Source organism: Natator depressus, chromosome 8 (assembly GCF_965152275.1).
Source record: "Natator depressus isolate rNatDep1 chromosome 8, rNatDep2.hap1, whole genome shotgun sequence".
Lineage (NCBI taxonomy): Eukaryota > Metazoa > Chordata > Testudines > Cheloniidae > Natator > Natator depressus.
Genome location: NC_134241.1, coordinates 2,602,287 through 2,620,976, shown reverse-complemented (window position 1 = coordinate 2,620,976; position 18,690 = coordinate 2,602,287). Strand labels below are relative to the sequence as shown.

At 40.1% G+C, this 18,690-nt stretch overlaps 1 protein-coding gene across 9 annotated transcripts in view; it reads right to left on the bottom strand.

Annotated features, from left to right (window-relative positions):
• Positions 1–18,690, bottom strand: part of EBF1 (EBF transcription factor 1) — a 328,926-nt gene that overhangs the window by 1,844 nt on the left and 308,392 nt on the right. For 4 of the 9 annotated variants that reach the window (XM_074960207.1, XM_074960208.1, XM_074960204.1 and 1 more), the window contains exons 12-16: positions 11,741–11,806; positions 10,934–11,111; positions 9,446–9,625; positions 4,602–4,796; positions 4,157–4,225 (exon numbers count right to left, since the gene is read on the bottom strand). In XM_074960207.1, coding sequence (XP_074816308.1) covers positions 4,158–4,225; positions 4,602–4,796; positions 9,446–9,625; positions 10,934–11,111; positions 11,741–11,806 — 687 coding nt within the window. In that variant the 3' untranslated portion in view covers position 4,157. Of the gene's footprint in view, positions 1–4,148; positions 4,226–4,601; positions 4,797–9,445; positions 9,626–10,933; positions 11,112–11,740; positions 11,807–18,690 lie in introns of those variants that run through there. The other 5 variants (XM_074960211.1, XM_074960212.1, XM_074960209.1 and 2 more) reach the window with 2 other exon arrangements.

Genomic DNA, 18,690 nt, shown 5'->3' with positions numbered 1-18,690 from the left:
AATACTGAGAATGATAATACAGGATTGAAACATCTGATCCACAGGCTGACTGGGATCTTTGCAAATTAGAACAGCAGTTAAGCCTTTGGGAAATCAAAGCTTTAGACCCTATCACTTAACTAATGGGAGCCAGCTGAGAAGATGGATTTCCTCCAGTAGGCTATTTTATTCGGTTGTTGCAGCTCTGCAGAACTGATAGGTTGGCAACCACTAGCTGACCCAGGGTGGACATGGTGCCCACCTACGCTCCTTTCCTTGATTCTCTCAGACTGTGGCACACACGGATTCATTTAACATTTTACCTATTTAAAAACTTGTTGGATATTGACTTTACCAGGAGTTGTGCATGCATAGCCAGTGGCCCTGAGAGCAACTTAAACCCCCTACAGAAGAAAGTTCCAAGTTAAAGCTGCAATCAATCCTTAACCCGGGGTTTTTTTTTGTGGGGGCTCAGCATCATGGCATCTTATGGGCTCACCAAATCTTTAGGTGCCTCTTCACTACTGGGATGAATTAAGAGTAGAGTTTTAGTCTTAATTTAGATTTTCGTCTCTTTTCTTTGTGTAAGGTGGATTGATGATTTTACTGCATTATATATAGAATCATAGTCTCTTTTAAATTATTTTACTGAAAAACATAGACTTCCTCACAGTTTCACCTCCACCTTTGTCTCTCTTTGTTTACCAGGAACCGCACTCCATCTACAACCTGTACAGAACAAGGGCACATCTAGTGGCTGAATGGTATACTGCAAGCATGCAGTGGGGTAGCCATGTTGGTCCCAGGATATTGGAGAGTCAAGGTGGGTGAGGTGATATCTTTTATTGGACCAACTTCTGTTGGTGAGAGAGACACGCTTTTGATCTTACTAAAAGTAAACATCATTACAAGCGGCAGTCACATAGGTTCTTCATGAATGTTATAACAGGATTGCATCTTTCAAATGGTAGTTGTATGGTTATTTGCAAGAGGATATAAAATGCGTACTAGACATCAGGGTGGCTGCACTTCATGGGTGCATGATTTAAACACCAGAGTTGCCATCTCAGACATCTGGGCAAATGATTTCTTAGGGAAGAACTCGGTCCTGTGACTGGTTCTAATTCATTGTGCTTTAATTACAGCTGTATGCACTCGATAAGAACCAAGCCAAAGTGAAAGACTCGCAGATTTGGGGTGGGGAGGGGGCAGGGAAATGTTTTCTCCACGAACACCACCATATGTGCAAGAATTACAAGAATAATCAGTGTGGGGAAAACAGTTCAAGTCAACTGCACTGATGAAATGAAATAAAATGAGAGAAGGGGAGAACGCAAAACACATCCACGGTTGCTGTATGACATTCTAAGAGGTGACATGTTCCAATTGTCCAGCTGCATTTCTGTTCTTTGAATGTCTCAGCCAGCAATGTTTTTGCAAAGGACAATTGCACTAGGAATTCTGGTAAGGGGCTGGGTTATATCTGGGGCAGCTTTAAGGGACTTAATTTTTAGGGTTTCCCAAACTAGCTGCTGTAGTTTCACTCAAAGTTCATAAAACCAGGGACGATGCTAAAGAAATAACACCAAGTTCGCTCTGCAGTTTGATCTCAGAGAGAGGCGAAGGGTGAGAGCAGCCTCACTGGAAGCCACTACTCCTCTTCCTATGCAGGTGGGGGGAAGTTGAGGGGAAAGGAGGGAGTGGGTGGTGTCTTGATTCTGTCCCCCTCTCCCCTCCTTTTGTTCCCCCCCAACTCTGGTCTTCTCCTGGGGCAGTACTACTATGCGCAGCCCCCTAGGGGGGACTTGTGGGAACTCCACAACTGAGCCTTATGCAAATAATCACAACTTCTCACTCTAGGACTGTTACATTTCCCGATAGATAGATGCAAGAGATGCACCTGGTGCGAGTGGAAGTGAAATGATAGAAAAGTACATCATGTAAGTAGGTTTTCAAGGCATCACTATTATTCTTATCCTTATTGAGGAGCTCTGATATCCTGAATTAAATTACAAGTCAAATGGAGAAAACGACATCTTTTTTGCCTAAAAGCCTTGGCATTTCCATTCTGCCAGGTCCTCATTTAGATCGTGCTACTTTTGTTCCTTAAGTGCTACGTCAACAGGGCCATGTAAATTCTTTCAACTGCAGCATGCCATCGATTCTGAAAAAAGGAGAGATCAGAGGGAAATGCTGTAGGAATGAGATCAGACCTCCTCTAAAAGGAGAGAGAGGAACAGCTCCTACCCATGGGCATTATTTCTGCCCATCCCATGCTCATTGTATCTGCTGTTAGCAAATTACAGAAATAATGTATTTTGAGTTTTACAAAATTGCTCAGCAAAGAGAACAGCAGATCAGCATGGCTGCTGTTCTAGTGACTTCTGCTACATAAGCAAAGCTTGATTGCTTTCTGGTGTAACCAGAAGCCCAGGAGAGATAAGACAGTCTCCTTATACATGGTTGTTTATTTAAGCAATAAGACACAACAGGCACTGCATTTCTGAGCGATTATTGCATGCCTCGGGTGGTGTCATAAGGCATGGGGCTAAAGGCCATGTGTCTTTAACTCACCAAGAAGTTCAGTGGTGCCCTAGAAATGAACTGTTTCTCTTGGTGTCTTATTCCTATTATGAAACTGAATTGCTAAATACAAATTAGGGAAAATACTTAGATCGGTGTGTTTTCTGGACGTGACATAACGAGGTGGCAATCAGCAATCCCCAACTGCGACCAGTGCTCTAAGCTCATTCCATAATTGCTTTTCATAATACAGTAGGTGAAATCTGGAATTCTGTGTGATGAAGTGAAAAACAATGATTTTAAAAAACCTCCTGCTGCTCGTTCTCTTTCCCCACTCCAAAGCAAGGGGGCGGGGGAGGGAAAGAAGAAACACAAACACTCTCAAAAGCCCATGTGAGCCAACTATCGGTTTCCAATTTTTATTCACAAGGCTAAATAGTTCTAGTTGATGCCGTTGCAAATAAATGCTGTTCAAATCTGCAGCACGCTGGCAGTGACAGATTTTTAAAACCAGCACATTTTCTGTGAGCCAAGGTTTAGCTGTCGATTAAAAACCTGGTTGTGTTTTGTTTCTAATGTGTTAAATGAGGGGTTTGACTGACACCTCAAAAAAGCTACTAATTCGTATGTTCTAGTCTTGTAACTACTTATTTCAGCATAAGGATTTATACCCCCAATTTACCAGTCTAAAGTACACTGAATGCAATGCTTATCTTTAGCCGTGATAGATGCCAGTTTTTATGAATGAATTCTTTCCACTCTACATGCATATAGATTTTATTTTGTGAATGATGCCATCTCAGCTCTGATTGCGAGGCAAGCTTCTCTCTCCGTTGGAATGACCGAAGCTGTGGCATGACACACAGATTCTTTAGGACATGATACACATTTTGAACAGATCATTCCAAAACAAGCCCTACGTGAAATGGGTTTAGTGATTAAAGGGTTTATTCTCCACTCAATACGCTTTATCGGAGTTGCACAGGCACATGGAAAGGAAAATGCCCAAACCTGAGGTCTAAAGTACAGCATGCATCACAAAACCTTTCCACCTCTGGCGTAGTCTGAGACAGTTGGCTGCATCTGCTTATGAAAACCCCTCCATCTAAGTGTGCATGAAAACGTACACATCTCAGCATGCTAAAGTGGCAGTCATTATAAGGGAGGGTTAGGCACCAGATTGTTCGCCGCACCAAACAATGAAATGGGCAGTTCTGTTTCCTGCAGCATCCCCAGTGCTGACTGTAGTTTAATCTCCCATTCCCTCAGTCTGCATGAACACATGATTACGTACCTATGTAACCATATGAGTATATTTTTGAATTAGAGAACTAGGGACATAGAAAATAAGAAGCTCCTGTATTACCAAGGGCCTGAGAGGCTTTCAAAGGGACACAGAATCATTTAGGAGATTCATTGGCTTACATGAAGTCCATTAATCACGAGGAGCTGTTTGCCCCATTATGCAGTAAATTGGGAAATGCTGCTTTTAGTTAGGAATGCGCCTTGTATTTATTAAAGGCAAACATATGCACCAAGCTTTGCAGCTGTCTATGTGCCGTGAAGCCCTAGAGCTCTTGCGGAGTCGGAAGGATTTCTGCATAAGAGTACGATGACAAAGGAAAAAAAAGGAAGGGAAGATTGAGTGACGTACTTCAGGAGAAGGCCAGCCCCTGGAGAGACCCTGCAGTGGAGTACTTGCTAGAGTCCACAAAAGACTGGTCTGATAATGGACGACAACAGGGAATAAGAGAGGAAAGAAAGAAAAAGGATGGTATTAGTAAGCGGAAATAGTTCTCGTTTTTATCAAAACACTAGATCTGTGCTTTTAAAGCCACAGCATCTAAATTCAGTAGGATTAGTAGAGTTGAAGAAAGGGCATGTTCCCAGTCACCTGCTGGGCACAGGGGGATGGGGATAGATTCCAGTTACTCTTTACAGGAGTAAACTATAGGCCAGAGACCACAACAGCCCCATCAAGCTCCATCCCCTCTGCCAACACCTAATTCAACGCCTAATTAAATGCTGTGCGTAATGTAGCGCCGCAACCTCGCGGTTTCAAGAGGAGCGATCTTCCTCCCCAGGCTGATCTCACCTACCTTGCAGGCTATTGCCGTTGGTGCTGGTGCAGGTGGGAGGTGGGGAAGTTTGCGGTCTCACGACAGGGGCAAACGCACTCTTCTGTTTCACCGCTGAGACCATGTTGGCTGGTGAGAAGGAGAAAATCCCAGAGGAACTGCTACAGTTTGATGGGAGGCTAGTGGAGGAGGCCATTGTTGGACTTGATGGCACGACTAGAAGAAAAAAACCCCAAACCAAGCATTTCTTACACTGTGAATTCACGAGCAGACACTGGGAAGAAAAGATTCCTGATTCCAGGATGCACAAGTCCTGATTTCAAAAGGCCCTGAGACCATCCACATCTCCCCTTGACTTCAGTTAGAGTCCCGCGTGCTCAGCACTTCTGAAAATCTGGCACACAGTGTATGGCCATCACCACTGAAAATCTCACAGGCCTGACTGCCTAATACTTCATCATGAATCCTAATAGGCAGCAGTTTAAAATAAACCAAAGGAAGCATTTCTTCACATGACGCACAGTCAACCTGTGGAACATTTTGCCAGCGGATGTTGTGAAGGCCAAGACTATAACAGCGTTCAAAAAGAACTAGATAAATTAATGGCGGATAGGTCCATCAATGGCCGTTAGCTAGGATGGGCAGGGATGGTGTCCCTAGCCTCTATTTGGCAGAAGCTGGGAATAGACAACGGGGATGGATCACTTGATGATTATGAATGAATGTTCTGTTCATTCCCTCTGGGGCACCTGGCATTGGTCGGGAGACAGGATTCTGGGCTAGATGGACCTTTGATCTGGCCCAGTGTGGCCATTCTTATGTTCTTAATCATTGTTCTTGTTGGTGTGATAGACTCCCCCTTTTCATCCAGCACATTACTTTATTATTATTTTAAGCTACTTTAGCTGTGATTTGGACAAACCTGTAGGATTTACTTAATGCGACAGATCAGGCCAGTTCAATCACTGAAGGGACAGCACAGTATTTTAAATGGAAACTTGGATCTAGGGTCATATTTGGAAAGTCCAAGCCTTTCAACTGGACTGGGATAGCAGCATTTCAGGGAGCCCATCTTTGCAGCTAAAGGGGTCTGGAAAGACCTGCAGTGTTTCACAGAAGCCTGTGGCGCCCAGCCAACCTATTTGACAAGATTCAGCTGAGGAGCACCCGTGGCTCGGATTTTTCTTTTATTCCCATTGCATGGGTTGGGGCTGAAAAAGCGCTATTAAGAGGGTAGAGAGGTAAATGAGTCTCCTGATTTGTGATTTGTTCTCTGGGTCAGGAGGGCTAATGGCAGAAGTGACTTTCAGAAGATTCTAAAAGTTAACCGAGCTGTATGCAGCATGTTAAACCGCAAGATGGCTGCTGTAGTAGCTTCATCTATTTACATTTACTCTTTTTGATTCTTGGAACTAGAACATAAAAACGTAAGAGCGTCCATATTGGGTCAGACCCATGGTCCATCTGACCTCGTATCCTGGCTCCAACAGCGGCCTCTACCAAAGCTTCAGGGTAGTGTACAGAACAGGGCAATTATGGAGTGATCCACCCCATCTTCTACTCCTGGTTTCTGACAGTCAGAGGTTTAGGGTTGTCCCAAGCATGGGGTTGCGTCCCTGACCATCTTGGCTAACAGCCATTGATGGACCTGTCCTCCATGAACTTCTCCAGTTCTTTTTTGAATCCGTGTATGCTTCTGGCCACCACAACATCCCAAGGCAATGATTGCCCCAGGTTAGTTGTGTGAACAAGCACGTTGTATTAAACCTGCTGTCTATTAATTTCTATTGGGCGACCCTGGGGTTTTCTGGGAAAGGGTAAATAGCACTTCTCTATTTACTTTTTCCACACGACTCATGATTTTTATGAACCTCTATCATATCCACCCTTCAGCGTCTCTTTTCTGAGCTGATTGGCCCTAATCTTTTTAGTCTCTTGTAGGGAAGCAGTTCCATACCCTTGATCATCTTTGTTGTCTGTGTGAGAACCTTTCCCAGTCCCACTCTATCCTATGTAAGATGTGGTAGTAATTGCACAATGCAATTTTCTAATTGTGGGCATCACCCCTGTAAATCCTGCTTCCCAAGGGTACCTTCTTTGCCATCCCGATAGGTGAATTCCACCTAGCCTATCTGAAGATGACCTGTGATTACTGTGACGATGCATTCTCATTTATAAAGGCTGAAATCAGACTGTTCTCTAGCTTCGAAGTGTCCATCAGCTTTGGGAAGCCTTCTTCTTCTCAGGACCCCACTGGACTCCTCCGAGGGCCATCATCAGAGTACACAGCATCACAAACATCATTCGTATTTCTCATCTGGCCAATGGGTGGGTGGGTTAGGGTGGCATGGTGGGAGGATGGGATGGTTTTAAGGGGAAGGGTTGGATTAACAAATCATGTGTTGGGTGATATTTAGGATACTGAAAACGGGAACTTGTTTTTATGACAGCCAGGTCAAGAAAACCTCCTGGCGGATCTGTGACCACACTCTGGATATCGAGAATGGTACATTTTCATTCAGAGCCATGGGCCAAATGCTCAGCTGGTGTAAATCAGTGTAGCGCGATTGTCTTCCAGTGAGCTACTCTGATTTATATCAGCTCAACATCTTGCCCCACTTACCGTAGTAAACAGACGTCTTCAGATTTTATAAACAGGTTCAGAATATTTTTAAATGACGGCAACATTTTCATGTGTGTCTGATTTTTAAATCCCCCCCCCTTTACATTGCAAAGTTGACACAAAGGAGGTTTGATTTCTAAATGGCTGAGTACTTGAAATCCTGTTGGTTTACTGTATAATGCAGTTAATGTCTTTGGGTCATGGATTTATCATGTAGGGAGTTTGTTTTCATAAAAATACATCCAAACAATTCCAGTTAATACAGTATTATTGGACTCCAGCCTTGAACCAAAACAGAAAGGGACCTGTTTATTCTTAATTGTTCCTCTGGTTTAGAAACTATTTATGAACATGAGTGGATTATGAATAATTAAATATTATAGGAAAAAAATTCAAATCAGCTGGGCTTTGGATTATTATTTTATTTGCATTTATGCAGATAAAAATCATCCCATCTGAGTCCGTATATGAGAATCGGATATCATATTTGTGAAACACTGAGGAAATCAATTAATGGAAATTAGATGTTCAAAGTTTTACAGTCTGACAGATATAATCTAGTCTGAAGTCACTTGGTGTCTGCAAGCACTTGTTAAGGAAGAACAATCAAAGCACCTAAATTGAATTGCTACTATGCAGCAATTAGTTTATTGATTTAATTAAGAATGGCACCTTTTAATTTTCAGGTCATGATTGAAACATTTTCTGATTGAATGGATTAGATATTAACAGAATGACAGATCTACCACAAAAACCTCCGAAAATAAAAACAGAATAAAGCAAACATTCAGGACTGAGATGTGAAGTGTTACTCCAAAGATGGCTTCATTCATAAATATGAAATAATAAATTGCATGAGTATTCTTAATGGGTTACAGGCATCTGTTTCCAAAAAAAATATGCCTTTTTAATCACGTTGCATTATGAATTCAGAGCATACAGGTTCTATTATAGGAAATTTAGGTTAACAAGAAAGAAAATTGATAACATTAAAGATTCCACTGTTATCAGAGTACAAGAATGATACTGATTGGGGATTCCCCGGTTACAAAGTGCTAGGTTTGTAGGTGAACATTTTTTTCAAAATATTGGGGAGCTAAGCAGCCGAGGTCATTATTTTTAAACTGAATTGTTATTAGTTCCCTTTCAAATCTGGACTCACTGCATGCATTTAACTGTCATTCTGAATATCAGACAACTTTAAAATTATACGTGTTGATATATTTAGCATCCCACATGTACAGAACATGTTAGGGTCTGACCCTGCAAAAAAATCACTTGCACGACTAGTCCTTACAGACCTGTTCTTTCACTGAGTTTGCATTGATGCCAGCGGAGCTACTCACAGAGTAAGCTACTACACAAGTAAGCTCCCATTAGTTTCTACTACTCATGTGCATAAGGTTTTTCAGGATCAGGCTTGTAGACCCTGATCCTGTAAACTCTTATGCACATGAGTAGTTACATTTACGAAATTGCTTACACTTGCCAACATGCTGAACCTTACACACTTGAGTAGTTCTTTTAAAGTCAATGGGCATAAAGTCAATCCTGTGCATAAGCATTTGCAGGATTGGAATCTCAGACTGTAAGCTCTTTAGAGCATGGAACAGACGCTTTTATGTGTTTTGTATCTCTGTGGCACTCTATAAACGCTTAATAAAAATAAGCTGAATTCTGAGACTCTTGCTCAAGTTTTACTCCGTCCCGAGTGAAGTCAATATAATACTGAGCAACGACAAAACCAGTGAATTACGGCCTCAAGATGTGACTCAATGACAATTAATAATTGCTAAGAGGGGTGTTAGCATATTATTTACACAGATAAATACCAAGCCTTACCAAAGTTACAGGACCTCTCTTTTCTGACTTTGATACCTTACTGTTGGAACAAAGTAGGTTTCATTTAGCAAAGAGCCTCAAACTCCTTTCCCCACAAATAACAATCTCAGTATTGATGCTACAAGTTTTGACAAAATCCAGCAGACATGAAGTCATTTACGTGATCTCCATTTTCTAGAATTAGCAGCGTTCAAGGGAGTGTGTTCTTATTTACAGGATGCAAAAAAAGTTTTGAAGAGAGAGATTATTCTTTTTCAATCCCGCACATTCTCCCAAATAATAATAATAAAGCAGAGCAGTGCACTGATAGCAACACTAAAAAGTGCTTCAAAAGGCCAGTGAGTCGCCATTTCATTCTAATGAAAAACTGCAAACTGCGGAAGTGTCGTATAATACTCACTGGCATAGGGAGAATTGGCAGCAGATCCATTGAGGAAGGTTGGAGAACCACCTAAATTTGACATTCCAGCATTCCCATAGCCGTTCATGCTTGTTGTGACGGAGTTGTAGTTTGTCTGCTGAGGGGTGGTGCTTGGCACATACCCATGAGGTGACACACTGCTTGAGTTGCGAGTAAAACCTTTTTTTGGAGAGGGGAAAAAGTTAAAGAGAAGTATTTCTAAACATCGCCCCCCCCCCCCAAAATCTGCTAAACTAAGACAAATGATGCAAACTACAGTAAAATACATCAGGCTTATTCTTCAGCGGTTGTTAGTAGGAGATCAGAGATGGACTTGGTGTATACATTTGGCCACAATTTTCAAAAGTGAGCAGCAATTTTGGGTGCCCAATTTGACACAAGTTAAAAGGACTCATTTTCTGAATGTTCTGGGTGCTGCCCTCCAAAAACTCAAACCCCTCTGAAGTATCTCAAGTTGGGCATTCAGAAATTAAGACAACCAAAATCACTAACCACTTTTAAATGTAGGTCGTAAGACCTAGATAAATGAATTCTCCAAAGTTCTAAGATACCTGAATTCATGGTAGAGATGTAAACTAGCTGCAAAATTTAAATCCGGACCCAACTCCGAATTTCCACAGAATTGTGGGCAACAGGATTGGGGAAATCATGTCTGGATTTAGGATTAGTTTTCAGACCCTACTATACTGAACATACAAACTACATTTCCACTTCCGAGAGATAAAACCCAAATGTTGCTTCCTGTCCCATGGTGCCTTGGCAGAATGCATGTTACATTCTAAAGTTATACATCTATATTCATGTAATGAAAATTGGTCTTTCAGCCTTCCAGGAGAAAACCCCTTTTTACTGGCTTTACCACCAAAATATATTTCAAACTTCATATTGGGACAGCTGGTCAAAAAGTGGGAGAGGGAACTGTGAAAGTATTTGCACAAATACTTTTTTGAATTTGACAAAATGTGAGAACGTTTTTAAATTCAAAAACTATTATCTTCGCTCTACAGCCAATTGAAAGAGGGGGCGGGGGGGACAGAGAAATATCAAGAAAATGTCTTTGAAAATCTTGCCTGTTTTTTTTTTAGTTTCAAAATTTGATCAAAATTTTAAAAATAGTTCCCAAAGTGGGTTTCTTATTTAATGCAAATATTAACAGGATACTCTTTCGTTGTAAGGAAACGTTTTAAGGCCCCAATTCAGGAAAGCCATCCCTTGTCAGGAAAGCATTGCTTAACTGCTTTCTGGAATTGGGGGCAAAGTCATTAAGCAATCTATTATCCCTTGACAAAATCATGCATGATTCAAGAATCACGCATGGAATACGCAAGAGGATCATTCACTAGGCATGCTCCTTGCATGTTATTAAACTTTGAATAACCAGTTCTTGATTGACCTACATCCTTAGCGCCTGATGCTCTGACATTTGTCAGCATAGAAGAAAAAGAAGAAGCTATTTCTTTCTCTGACCCTGATTGGTGGCCTGTGAGGCTTCCGAGACATTAACTGCTAGCTGACCACTAAAGGAATTCACTCCCATCATTCCTGCATGGACTGACGTGTTAGCAAGTGCTGGGAGCTGGTTGTGATTGCGGGGAACACTGTAGAGTGCTTCTGCAATATCCGCTGCTCTTTTCAGAATTATCTCCTGGAGCGGGGAAAGAAACAAACAAAAAGGATTGTCAAATTATCTTCCAACAAATGCAAGGAGATGTGTTATGTTAAATGTACTAGATAATGGATGGCTCAAAGGCTCTGATTGGGTGGTTTGTTTCTAAATCAGTGGATTGATTCCACCCAGATAGTTAACGACAGTACATTGTTAATGTCTGATGATAAATACTGACCTCTCTGGGAAAGGAGTTGGAAGTCTCAGTCAGGTCCACCTCCCAGTGGACAAAAACAATGGCACCCTGATTGTTATAGAGGCCAAAGTCTGACTGGGGATGGAGCCTAAACTACTCACTCATTTCTCAGGGGTAAGGCACTTGCAGATCACAGTGGCAGGGCAAGAATCTTACAATGTTGCTGTCCAAATTATACGTTTTCTGGCAACCTAGGATAAAACTTGTCATGGCTGAGAAGCCAGCTGCTTACATGAGCAATAAATTCACACACTTCACTCCCCAGCCCAAAACACCCGACCAGCCAAAATGTTATGTTTTCTCATACATTTGTCCTCCTTTCACGCTGTAACAACATGCTTATACCCTTACCCATCGCTCCCGGACTAAAGCTCATTCGGGTTTTAGAGCTGCTCCAGTAGAATACATTTACCTGGTTATTATGTGGCATACCATAGAGTGCTTCCACTAAATCAGCAGCCCTCTTCAGTATCACTTCCTGTCAACAGAAAAACAGATGTGCTCCTTGGAATTCAATAAACACGATGCAGGAAAAACAGCTAGTTAGAATCCTTTTATATTGTTGTATCGGTTGCGTTATTTTTTCCAACCAGATCGTCTTTACAAGCAACAACTCTCAGCAAACATCAAATAATGTTAAATCACTAGTTCATCCAATTCACACACATGTTTAATCAAGTCAAAAGGGTGAGAGTCATTGATGCTGCAAAATAAAATACATCACTCAATTGTCTCTGCCATCTGTACTATAAACCACTCATAGGTTTATTGCAGAATACAATCCTGAGGTCATTTACTAGATTACTGCAATCAATGTCATTCAGAGCATGTTATGCATCCCTTAGATGTGTTTATTTCGTTCTTAATTGTGTATCACAGGAATTGTGACCTTATCAGACAGGCCACAGTCCAAGGATAGCCAATCAGTCCTGTATTACTGATAATGTAACATTCAACTTCTGTGGTTTGTATCACTGTGTTATGGGCCACAGTCATGATCATGTATGTGTAAGGGTTGCACAACAATAATATTATGGAGAGACAGAGCAGGATTGAGAAGGGACTGCTGGCAAAATTCCATACATGGAAGCGTAATTTAAAACAATCTGGGATCTGGTTCTGAATTTGGGGTATAACTCTACCTTTAATTTCCTTGTTTGTCACTTTCTCCATCTGCTCCTCTGTTTATCGCTGTTGTGGTTCTCTATGATCATATGTATTAGGAAGAACTCTTCTTTCCTCCTCTCTCAAACTCTGTTGCTTCCTTTAGTATTTTCTAAAGGAAATATTTTCTGACATCTGGGTAATACCACGTCTCCTTTGTTTATATTTTTAAGCATGCAAGAAGTCAGGCTAACAATCCCAAAAGAAAATTTTTAACGGCATCTGCAAAATTTAGACCAAAAGCAATCTTCGTCTATATGATGTCAAAATATCCAGCAGATCTCTATTGGTCTGAAAAAAAAAACTACCCGTACTCACTTTCTTAAATAAAAATGATGTTTCTTCTTTTCCCTATAGCTGAGAGTTTATCTAATATAGAAACATGAAGCTGCATCCAAATATATATTTCTGCAGGAGGTTTACAAATATAGATGCAGCGCCAAATCTTAGGGGTTTTTTTAATACTTTTGTGTAAAGTTAAAAAAGTTTAACTTAAAATATTTTACACAATAGCTATATTTTATACCAAAAAGGAGCAGTAATGTAGCATATACTGTACACTCTGATCAGAAAATAGAGATATAATTGCATTCATTTTACTGTCACCATAACCTCTTCAGAAATCCTCGAACAACTCTTCAAATGACAAGCTTTTAGATGCATATTAGCATTTTTTTCAATTTTAAATTCTCTATAATATAAGATAAAACAGTTGTCATACTGCAGTAACTACTTATGACATATATAATGTCCTAAATTCAAAAATGAGATGTAGGTTTTTTGAACTCCTGGTAAACATTTAGGCTTGCCTTAAGTTGCTATACATCCCCTTTCCAAAGCACACATTTCAATTATTTTTCACACATGAAGCGAAGTGCATTATAAAATTGATGGATTTTTGAATCAAGACATTTGAAACAGTTTTGGAACAGTTAGGCAGCTAAAGCCTTTGTCCTGTTTTATTGTTTGGCCATGGGAATTAATAATTGAATAGTATGCAGAGAGAGTGCATGCTGTACCCATGCAGAATCAATCCATGTTGTTTTAACAGAGCCACTAAAAAACTGACCACCTTTATCTGCCTTGCATTAAAGATTTAAACTAAAGATCTTCTTGTCAAATTTTGTCTTTTCCAGCCCTAATTCAAAGTCAGGAAGCAATACAGAGTCTGCAAACGGTTTGGGTAATGTTTTTAGCCTAATATGTCACTATGCCAAATTATTAAAAATTAGTCAATCTCTCTCCAACCCATCTTGGTCATCTATGTAATGCTGAGCTAAAAATCCTTTGGACCAAGTCTGAGCAGAGATTGGAAGAAGAAGAGGAAGAAGAAAAAAAAAAGGCCAGTGCAAAGCTCAAAACATGAGATCTTACTGCTGCATCATGTAATGTCAAACGTGTTCCCAATATTAAGGAATTGGAAGTTATTTGATCCCATATCATATTGCATGTAAATAAAATTAATTTTCATCATGACTTATTGAAGTACATTTGACAAGTGGCACTGAACATTTTCCAGCTCGTCCCAGGTTATTTTTATAGCATTTCCAGAATCTGTAAATGTGCGCTTCACGCTTTTTTAAACAACATTTTCCGACAATAAAAGGTTTTCCTTGTATCTGACATTTTCAGATTACGCAAGGCGGATGTTACACAAAAGCTCCTTTGTCAGGTAGTGGTATCTTCTACTCCAGAGCTGACCATAGCTCTTATACAGACAAACTCGTCTTCAAAACATGCACAGTAAAATGCTACTATATACATATTTTAAAAATATTAGCTTGTTTTTGTTTTATGCCATTGAAAACTTTTTCAGATCTGCTTAAATTACCAATGGTGCTAAAGTGATTATTTCAAATACAGAGGAGCCCCCCAAATCCTCCATAAGTTAGAATAACAGACCTTGCAAGGGGCTTGGATTGCGGTGACCAGAAAATTGTTCTCACCTCCATGTCATTACGCTCACAGTGAACCAGCCCCCGAGCATGTTTGTGTTCAGGATCTAATATATTGCCTTTCAATCAGAGTGAGAGCCACCGAACACATAGACAGAACATGACGAGCAGGTCAGGAAAGCAATAAAGATTTTACAGAGCTGTCCAAGGTGCTAAATTTACTCAATAATGGGTTTGGCACCATAGTGTTAACCTCTCATTTACTACCAGTTTGAGGGACTAAATTGAAGTAGCTGACTTCATTTACCTTGAAATGTATATTTTATGACATTATGTAAGTAGATTGAAAGGGCACTGCAGTTTTAACAATTTAAAGGCTAAAGCATGTTTAAGATGAAGCTTCAATATTTATTGTATGTTGCACTTAAAGTATATAGAATATTAAAATGTATTGATTAAATTTGTAAAAAGTATTATAAAAAAGGACAGCTAATATAAAAGATCTATGTCTTTAAAAATCAACTTGATACTGTATGTTACCACTGCAGTGGTGATGAAAGACCAACAGACTTTTTTTTAAATTGAAAAATGAGTGAGACTGGCACTCTACAAAACAAAATCTCATGCTAAGGTTAAGAGTTGATGTCCCATATACTCTTTTGTTCACTGAAATTCTTCTTTGCTCTCGTCTTGGGAGCTTAGATTTTCATGCTGTAAGTGGGCATCGTCTAAAGGGCCATCTATTTGAATATGCAAGTGAAAATATTTCTTGAGAGACAGAATATGACTAAAGCGAATATCTAATTTATGGAGGCATTTGTAAGGAAAGAGTCACTCTTCTCATTATTCTAAAAGTCTCCCTGCTTTTGGTTTAGAGTAAATGAGCACACAGAAATTAGCCTGTTCCAGGATAAAGATTTTCTTGCCTTTTCTTTGAAATAAGCATAATTTTGTTGTTAGGTGGCTATGCAATCTAAACTAGACCCAACTTCCCCTTTGGATCCCCAAATTGCAATCTGGTTTCTATTTCAGGGAAAAGTAAACACAGATAAATTATTTTTTAATTTGTGAAACAAAAATGCAATGGGGGGGAGGGGTTGTTTTTAACAGAACCAAAGGCCTTCTCAGCTCTCTTTCTTCTTGAAAATACTGGTAGATGTTTACATATGTGAACAGCACCAGAGTCTCAGGCCTGGAAGCCCTGTAGCTACCTGGTCCAACCTTACTGCAGGAAGGATTTTATTATCACAGCAGAAGGACTGCGCTTTTGGAACACAGAAGGTTAAATTCAAACTAAATCCACTTCTGGCTGAATTTACCTAAAGTGAATACTACAGCACTTGTCCAACTTTATTTGTTCAGCTTGTGATGTGAGTAACTCTGCAACAGGAATTCATCAGGACCATGACATTTAGTTTAAACTGAATTATAATCTCATATTAAAAAGTCTAGTGCTTTGTCTGCTATGCCACTTGTCTTCAGAATGAATAATATTTTCCATATATGGTTCACTGGGGTCAAATTTCATCATAACGACCAGTACGTGCCAGGGTTAAGGAAGATGTGTTACCATTCTTGATGACCTCTGCTTACAATGTTGCAATTAGTAAAAAGAATTATGTATCCATCCCTATGTGGACTATGGGTTTAACTGATGTCAGGGCACTGTTGAGTATTTTTAGCATTTTAAAAAGAATATTTAATTTAAATAAATCAATTACAGAATGTTTGAGGGACTTGTTAAAGCCACATGAATTTTGTCCGGCAGGAGCTGTCCACTGTACATGATGTTCATCAACCACATACCGTATTATTTAGTCTACCGAAGGATTTATGTACTTGCCAAAAAAAAAGCTGTTCTAGCAAATCATGAGGCATTTATCTTACGTGTTGTCTAGATATCATATCGCCTTCTAATGCTCTATTAGCATTGTAATACAAGAGAGAGCTCATTCATCTTCGGAGAGGTTACTCATGGATAATGATGTCATTCATACTTCCTCGACTCATCTCTGACCTACTGGCTCTGCCTCCTAACTTCCTGATTTCATGGGAATGACAGCACAAACCCACATGCGGAGCTAAAATGCTGAGTATAAGTTGCCAATTAGCGTCTTCCCTTGAAAAGTCACATTCTGAAATTTCAAATTAAAATGATGAATATTAAATTCTTAATTACTTGTTACTATTTTGCGATGGATGAAGTGGCAGGTGATGCTTACTATGGATACTCTTACAATGGGCTAGAGCTAAGACCACTTTGTACATTTAAAAAAAAATATGTACATAGATGTATTATTTCCTCACAATTTACATATGTATTCTGGTTCATAGGGGTGTGCGTGTGTGTGTGTGTGTAAGAGAGAGAGAGAGAGTGTGTGAATGTGTGTGTGTGAGAGAGACATAGTTATAAAGCATGAGAACGCCTTTCTGTGTAAGGTGCACCAAAGAAAACTGATGTTTGGGTAGACAGCCAATAGGACTGCCAGTTAGGACATCACAATTCTGAACTGCCAGTCCTTTAGCTAAACATACCGGAGACTCAAAGCCATACTACCGCTGCCATCTCTACGGATGTCCATGAACTCAGTGCATCTCTCCAGATCTATACAATGCCCATTTCTCTATCTTTGTGTTTTCAACATTTGCATGTGAAAAGAAAAATCATTTGTACAAGCAATTCAAAATGCAAAAAGATTTAATCCACTTAAAAATGAGGGGAATGTGCCAATTTAATGGGACTGTAACTATCAAAAACAAAACAGCGTAAAATGGCAGGACAAATCCTCGAGTAGATGTTACAGTCGCACAGAAACTAAAACTTGACTGAAGAACAAACAAAATCAGGGAAAAATACTTCCATGTTCCATAACTGAGTCTTCCCACTGAAGACATGAACACAGAATAGCTGCTATAAGGACCAGAGGGCAAATGAGGAAGAAAGCCAACGGGTAGAAAAAGTGTCTGAGAGAAAAAGGCACAGCTTAATATCAACTAGAGGATGGAATTTTACCATGCTTTTGCTGCTAAATTCCAATGGCACGTTCTAGCACATAAGGCCCACCCTGGGACTAGAACTCTGGCTTTTCCAAGCTTTAACAGTCTCAATGGCTTCCACCCAAACAGAGGATCACAGCCTAACTCTAGGGCACTAAAAACACGGATGCATGACCTTACCCACCTGCTCCACAATGAATCAAGCCTATAAATAAAATATAGAAAGCCTATAGGAGGCACCAAAAAGAATGAACGCTGAAATCCAAAAGCATGCAGACATCTAGCCTTAGAAGATGAGACTCAATGATGAAGACACCACAAGGGTGACAAATCCATAGTAACAGAGAAAAAAACACCCCATTCAAACAGTTCTCAGCTGCAACTACTACAGTCAAAAAGAGAAAACAAAATAACAATGACAGTCCGTAAGCCCATCCTTGTGAGTTTACGTTCTTATCTATGTCTCCTGTTAATTCAGCACCCTAGATACCAGAAGAGTATTGGCCTGCCTTGTTAATCTAAAACACATGTGTTTACATTCCAGGTGGGATTTGGCTGGGCTATAACAATGGGCCGCACACCCAGCTGCTGGTAAAGATGTTGAACTTCAGGGTATGTAGTCTGGGTAGATAGTAATGTGGGACCCTTGGAATATACTTATGTTTGAGAGCATGGCTGCTCTCAGTATATTATCATCAACTGAAGTATCTGGCAAGTAATTAGGATAGCCCCATCACTAAGAGCAGAGGAAGTCTTCATTGGTGGTAGGTCTCTAAGTCAAAAAGAAGAAGGTATCTAGAGGGGAAAACTTAGTACCAAATATCACTCTGCTAATACGAATTCCTCTCTTTGGAGATCTTTGTCAAGATGACATTTTAAACTCTCATCTTTCTCCACAAGATATTCCCCTTCTGCAGGGCTTTGCCTCTCCTGCTCAAACACAGGAATATTGCATCTTGCCCCAAAGCCTTCTTCTCAGTTTATGGTTTTACCTCTGCTCCTATTAAAGTCAATTGCAAGATTTCCACTGGAGCAGCTTCCCACCTTCTCTCTCCCCCATCTCTTTCTACCTTATTCTCTATTGCAGACAAAGATTACTGCACAGTCTGAGCAACATCCAGCTCTGTGAGCTAAAGCCAGAGCTCTTTAGTGATGTCAAATTTTAATCCATGAGGTCAGCCTCTCGTCCATCTAGATCCTCTAGCTGGTAGCTGCCATTCATTATATTTCCATCCATCCAGATCTTATATTACTTGAGCTGGAAGATGTCCATCCTATTTGGAACTTGTTAACTGTTGCTTGAAGG